The sequence below is a fragment of the Penaeus vannamei genome, chromosome 14, assembly GCF_042767895.1.
Source record: "Penaeus vannamei isolate JL-2024 chromosome 14, ASM4276789v1, whole genome shotgun sequence".
NCBI lineage: Eukaryota > Metazoa > Arthropoda > Malacostraca > Decapoda > Penaeidae > Penaeus > Penaeus vannamei.
Window position 1 is genome coordinate 7,190,968 of NC_091562.1, and position 7,500 is coordinate 7,198,467.

The 7,500-nt window shown below is 37.6% G+C and overlaps 1 protein-coding gene across 1 annotated transcript in view; it reads right to left on the bottom strand.

Annotated features, from left to right (window-relative positions):
* LOC113819368 (uncharacterized) overlaps positions 1 to 3,248 on the bottom strand; it is a 3,860-nt gene extending 612 nt beyond the window's left edge. Inside the window, exons 1-4 of the mRNA XM_027371604.2 lie at positions 3,123 to 3,248; positions 2,522 to 2,556; positions 1,163 to 1,328; positions 1 to 760 (exon numbers count right to left, since the gene is read on the bottom strand). The exon at positions 1 to 760 is cut by the window's left edge and continues 612 nt beyond it. Coding sequence (XP_027227405.2) covers positions 1 to 760; positions 1,163 to 1,328; positions 2,522 to 2,556; positions 3,123 to 3,170 — 1,009 coding nt within the window. The 5' untranslated portion in view covers positions 3,171 to 3,248. The remainder of the gene's footprint in view (positions 761 to 1,162; positions 1,329 to 2,521; positions 2,557 to 3,122) is intronic.
* Between the last annotated feature and the right edge of the window lie 4,252 nt (positions 3,249 to 7,500).

Sequence of the window (7,500 nt, forward strand, 5' to 3'; positions counted from 1 at the left end):
GGGTGGCCGGAGTGCAGTGCGTGTTTGTGCTGGCCTTGACGCAGTGCCCGACGCCCCCTCTGGCCGTCGGGTCCCAGCTGTAGTCCTCGGGGCAGCTCCTTCGAACCTGCTTGAGTCCGCCCTCGTCTGCCACGCACTCGATGTACCGCTGGCAGTCCTTTGGGTCCGGGTAACGTCCTTCTGCAGTGCAAGCAAACGATCCTACCTGCCAGGTGCAAGGGTCCTCGCAGGCGCCCGTCAGGTCGTTGTACATAAGGTTACTTTGGTTGCAGCTGAAGGCCTTCTGCACCCATCCGTTTCTGGTTGAGATGCAAGCGTAATATTGCGTGCAGTTGTTGATATCAGCGAAGACACCTGACCGATGGCATTCTGGCAAACCATTCTTGTTCTTGCACTGAGATTTCTCGGCGTCAAATGCGCTCCCTTCGTCACACTCGTAGAATACAGGATCTGAGGAGGTGTCGTTACAGTAGAAGAACTTCCGATTATCATACAGGTCTTCTTTGAAAGAGTTTGGCTCTTGGCAGGTGCACTCAGCAGGCTCCTTTGGATAGCAGATCCCGCCGCCGAAGCTCTCCTTGTGGGCGCACATGTCCCCGTTGACGCAGGTCAGTTTGTACGCGTGTCTGTCCACGCAGTTGATCAGCGTCTTGCAGTCTGCACAAAAGAATCCATCCTTGCCCTCAGAACACATGTAGCTGAAGGCGTTGTCCTCGAATAAAGCACGCGCTTGCCTGCGGGGCTGCTGGCAAGCCGTGTCCTGAAATGGGGCGAAGGAGGGCGGGGCGTCAGACGCATCATAAAACACTGATGTATTTGAAGAACACATGAAGACTAAAATACTGTGTTAGACTCAAAGTAAATTTAGCTTCATAAAACACTGATGTATTTGAAGAACACGTGGTTACTAAAATATTGTGTTACACTCTTAAAGTAAATTTAGCACAGATACAGTGTTCAAGCCGTATTGCGCTTTCGACGAATCGGAAATAAAAGCATTATACTTTAAGAAACACAAATATTGGAGAGAGTAAAGGTGACATTTCTTTTTCTTTTTTTATATTCCATGCACCCGGGTATCCATAATTCGAAACGAGTCGAATCAACCCATTCCCCAATCGATTTAACAGAACCTAACTCAACAACCAACAGAAAAACTCACCCTAAAACTAACGCAATTCTTAGTCGCGGGATTGAAAGCGGAATTCTCACAGACACCGACTCGGGGCGTGAGTTTGCCGCCCACGCGAATGCACTCGACGTACTTGGTGCAGTCTGTGGGGTGACTGTTTCGCCCTTCCACCGTGCATGTCAGGCTGTGCGACGAACTGGGAAAGGAAAACACAATGTTTGCACTGCATTATCTATAACCCCCCCCCCCCAAAAAAAAAAAAAAAAAAAAAAAATCGAAAACAACAAAGAAAAACACACACACAAAAAGAAAAATGGTGCCATCATAAACAAACAAGCAAAAAACAAAAACAAAACGAAAACAACAAAGAAACACACACACACACAAAGAAAATTGGTGCCATCATAAACAAACAATCAAAAAACAAAAACAAAACGAAAACAACAAAGAAACACACACACACACAAAGAAAATTGGTGCCATCATAAACAAACAAACAAAAAACAAAAACAAAAACGAAAACAACAAAAAAAACACACACACACAAAGAAAAATGGTGCCATCATAAACAAACAAACAAAAACAAAAACGAAAACAACAAAGAAAAACACACACAAAAAGAAAAATGGTGCCATCATAATCAAACAAACAAACAAAAAACAAAACAAAAACAACAAAAACACACACACACAAAAGAAAAATGGTGCCATCATAAACAAACAAACAAAAACAAAAAACGAAAACAACAAAGAAACACACACACACAAAGAAAAATGGTGCCATCATAAACAAACAAACAAAAAACAAAACCGAAAACGAAAACAACAAAGAAACACACACATACAAAAAAAAACAACAAAGAAAAACACACACACACAAAAAGAAAAATGGTGCCATCATAAACAAACAAACAAATAACAAAAAAACAAACAAAAACAACAAAAACACACACACACAAAAGAAAAATGGTGCCATCATAAACAAACAAACAAAAACAAAAACGAAAACAACAACAACAACAACAAAAAAACACACACACACACACAAAGAAAAATGGTGCCAGGGTTTGTTAAGGTTGCGCCAAGAAGATAAGAAGGATTAATTAACACAGTTCTGATAATCAACCGGGATAGATTTAGGTGGAAAAAAAGTATAGCTGAAAGGAGACACAAAATGAAAACATGGGAGGACGAATATTCTGACGTGAAATATAAGTAAATAGAAAAATAAATGAAATAAAGAAGGCAAAGGTAAGTTTCTAGAATGTGAAAATAGAAGACATCAGGAAAGATTTTTTTTTGTTAGTACATAGCATAATGCACGGAATAAGACGTTACAATAAGAAAAAATATATAATCAGATTAGATTTGCAAACGGAAGTAGACTTACCTCTCTCCCCCGTTAGCGCAGGTCACGTCCTTCACCTGAAAAGAACAGAAAAGGTCATTTAACTTTTTTTTTTTTTCACAAATTCGTTCTAAATGCGGACTAATTGTAATGTCTAGCACAAAATTTCCTAAAGTTGCTGCGAGCACACACACGCACGCACACACACGCACACACACACACACACGCACACACACACACGCACACACGCACACACACACACACACACAAGCATACACATACATAAACAGATATATATGTATATAATCTTTAATCAGCATTCTGTGTTTAGAGTTTTATATTCATAAAACACTCCCGCCGTAAACAAAACTTCTTGGCAGTGGAAGTGGGAGCTGACAAGATCTATTTATATTCCTCTCGAGTAATGAAGCAGTTATCTCGCATTCTTTAGATATGCGCTAATTTCGGAGACTGTCTTCTAGGAGAATCGTAACTAATGTATAATAGATGCAGTGTCATGGAGTCAACCGTCTCGATAAAGGCTGATGGTAACAAAGAAACGCAAACTATACGTGACCAGGCTCTATAATCAGCAATTCTTCCGATCGAAACAACACCCCAAAAAGCACCACTCGGAACTCACAACAACGAAGGACAAGATCAGGAGCCCGAATGCAGCTGCGGAGTTCATGTTGCCGCGTGCCTGTGTCGCCGTAGTTTGCTGGACACGGATCCTCCTCGCCCGCTTTATATACCCGGCTTCAACCCCCTCGATACGCCCTTCCCCCCTCCCCCCCTCTCCCTGGCGAACGATATCACGATATCTTGACAAGCACTGGCGCCAGAGAGGGGGTGGGGGTAGGGGGGGTGGCTGGGGAATGACGGCTAGGAAGGCAAAGGGAAATACGTCTGTATGTAAACGTACTGCATATATATACTTTTTTTTACTCCTTTATATACTCCTGTATATAAAGGTCCCAAGGCCGGATAAATAGAGAGGGTTGGTGTCCGGAAGGCCATACGACTGTAGGAACTCATTCCACAACCAATATGGAATGAGCCGTGATAGGAAAATCAGTGGAGGTGGCCCATCACGGCGACCCCATATAGAAATGGGAGAAGAGAAACAGATAAAGACGGACGGAAGCATACAAAAAAGATGAAAGGGGAAGGCTTGTTGAGCATATATATATACACATATATATACACATACACATATGTGTGTGTGATATGTATGTATGCACACACGCTTATATATATGTATATGTATGTACGCATTGGTGCTGAAGACTAGGAACCCACCAAAATAGAACAAATGCACTCTACGCTTCATGTGAATCCTTTTTATGTACGACAGAAAGGTGAAAGGCCTGATTACCTTAAAGCAGTTTTTGCCAGACTTTTATCGGGTGCGACCCTAAGGACAGTCTTAGCCTGGAGGAGCGACCCTAAGGACAGTCTTAGCCTGGAGGAGCGACCCTAAGGACAGTCTTAGCCTGGAGGAGCGACCCTAAGGACAGTCTTAGCCTGGAGGAGCGACCCTAAGGACAGTCTTAGCCTAACTGTGTGAACGTGTAGTGACATACCCAACCACTTTCAAGGTAGTTTTACTTGTAGCTGTATATTAGCTTGCGCTTTTTTTTCTATATTTTATAGATTTATAATACCAACACATTGCAATTCTATAAACAACTGTTAATGAAAAACATTAACTTTCCCTGACATATCTAGCTATGGATTCTTTTTATTCTTCTTTTAAGACATTGGCGACCCTCAGAAAAATCCTGGTGACCCTCGTTTGGGTCGCGACCTTGGGGCTGGGAACCACTGCCCTGAAGGATATTATAACCTGCAGACTAGGGCCCCTCACGCCCCCCCCCCTCATGCTTGAGGGGCCCTACTAAAACGTTTATATATATATATATATATATATATATATATATATATATATATATATATACGTATATATGTATATATATATACGTATATATATGTATATATATATATACATATATATATGTATATATATATACGTATATATATATATATATATATATATATATATACATATATATATATATATATATATATATATATATATATATATACGTATATATGTGTATATATATATACGTATATATGTGTATATATATATACGTATATATATATATATATATATATATATATATATATATATATATATATGTATATATATATACGTATATATGTGTATACATTTATATATATATATATATATATATATATATATATATATATATATACGTATATATGTGTATACATTTACATATAAATATATATATATATATATATATATATATATATATATATATATATATATGTATATTTATGTATATGTATGTATGTATATATATATATATATATATATATATATATATATATATATATATATATATATATATATATATATATATATATATATACACATATACATATACACACACATATCGAAAAAATACGTATGATATTTCAATATTTTGCCTTGTTGAATGATTCATTAACTTTAAATAAAATAACCAAATCCAGTTTTCAAATGGCTCGTTTGTGGCTCTTTTTAGCATATAAAGACCCTTTATTTCATACCATGTATATAAGTAAAATGGTCCCAATGTGAGGGCCTTTCGTTGAGATAAGGGGTCAGAGTTGGGGCCCAAAATGTAAATTATGGGGTCCCTGTCCGTCTTAGAAAGTGGCTTCCTCAAAGCGAGGTGCCCTTAATGTCATCAGCAAAAAGGCCATAATCCAGGCCTGATACGCACACACACACACACACACACACACACACACACACATGTCGTAGTTGGCCAAGAACTTTTTTTTACGGTATCTGATTCTGTAAATTCCATAAAATATATATTAAAAGAAATTGAAATTAGCTGAAAGCTAAAAGAGGGAATGGAGATTATGGGAATTAAAAGTTTTTTTTTTATTTTTATAAATCATAGATGATTATGACGAACAATTTATTTCTTACTCTTAAACTCCTCGTCTCTCTAAATCGAGAATGTATCTACTATTCAATAAAAGAGAATATTTTAAGTGAAAAAGTCTGAAAAATTCAATCAACATTCTTCTCTTGATATTGTATTCGGTGACTGTTATATTTAACTTCATAAAATCGTATATACGAAAATGGGTAGGCCTATATTTTAATTCAGTGATGTTCATTTGTCTTGGCAACGCGTCAGAGTGTAAGGGTTGCCAATCGGTGTGTGTCATTGTTTTAGAGGCATTGTTTATGAATATAGGAGCAAATACTGAGTTTTGTTAAGATAGGGTAGATTTATCTACTTTTCTGCCATCTTGATGCGGCGCTAGCTTGTCAGTTGGAAGTTGCGCGCTCAAGCTGTTATTATTTCTTTTATTGTCATTATCATTATATTATCATCTTCATTATTTTCATTGCTGTCGTATTGTTAATGATATTAGTGATTATAATATTGAAAACAGTTGAAGTTGTGATGCTACTGCTGATGATTATGATAATGATAATGGTAATAATAATAACAATAATGATGCCAATGGAATGAACTCCAATCTCGACTCATGCGTAAGTTTTCTCTCTCCGAAATTGTTGGTGGGAATACCTGTCTATTGCTTTTAAAACCCGAGTATGTGTAAGTTGTGTGTTATTTTGACATTTCTATGTTCTCTCAAGACTGTTATGATTTGTTCTTTATAGAACGACACTTCCACAAGTCTGGCATCACTGAACAAATCTTGCCTGTCGATCCAACCGTTTTAAGCAGGGAACGATACAGTTCTTGGCCTATCGGCAGGAATTTTTGTTCAAGCGCTCCCCTGCTTCAAACACTTTTAGGTCCATCATTATGAACTAGAATCTAAGACTCACTCAAAACAATGGCAGCCTTTTGATTCACCACCTCCCGAAAAACATACGTGTAACAAGGTCAAGCTCACAGTCTTATGGGATCAGCCATGGAGTAGTGAAGATGGATTTCTGGCAGAAGCTGCTGCAATTACAGGAGCTTACTACAGTTCACTGCTACAGAAACTGCGGGAGGCTCTCAGAACCACGAGGTGCGAAATGTTGACTATATTTGTCTGGCTTCGTAATTCTTCGTATTCTCTCACCTCCTTCCGTCCATAAAGTAATTTGTGAAGGACAAACGTTTCCAAGATAATGGGGCACTGATTTATGAAGAAAAAAGAAATGAAGTGTGCCACTGTTGATGGAATCTGTGTAGAGAAAGACCCAGAACTATAAGGTTTTATTTATGTACGCCCCTCACATACGCAAACACACACACATACATACATATATTGATGTATACCTACATACATAAATACATATTATATATGTATATATACATGTGTATATACATACACATGTATATATGCCATATATATATATATATATATATATATATATATATATATATATATATATATATATATATATATATATATATATATATATATATATATATATATATGGCAATACTAATGAAGGCAGCCGCACCACATATACCGAGGAAAATATAATAGAATTATTGACTAGTGTACATACATGGTTAGGTTATGTTGGTTAGGTTAGGTTAGGTTAGGTTAGGTTAGGTTAGGTTAGGTTAGGTTAGGTTAGGTTAGGTTAGGTTAGGTTAGGTTAGGTTAGGTTAGGTTAGGTTAGGTTAGGTTAGGTTGGGTTGGGTTAGGTTAGGTTAGGTTACGTTACGTTACGTTACGTTAGGTTAGGTTAGGTTAGGTTAGGTTACGTTGGGTTAGGTTAGGTTAGGTTAGGTTAGGTTATGCTGGAGGTAGGGGGTTAGGTTAGGTTAGGTTACGTTACGTTACGTTACGTTAGGTTAGGTTAGGTTATGCTGGATTGGTTAGGTTAGGTTAGGTTAGGTTAGGTTATGCTGGATTGGTTAGGTTAGGTTAGGTTAGGTTAGGTTAGGTTAGGTTAGGTTAGGTTTGGTTAGGTTTGGTTAGGTTTGGTTAGGTTTGGTTAGGTTTGGTTAGGT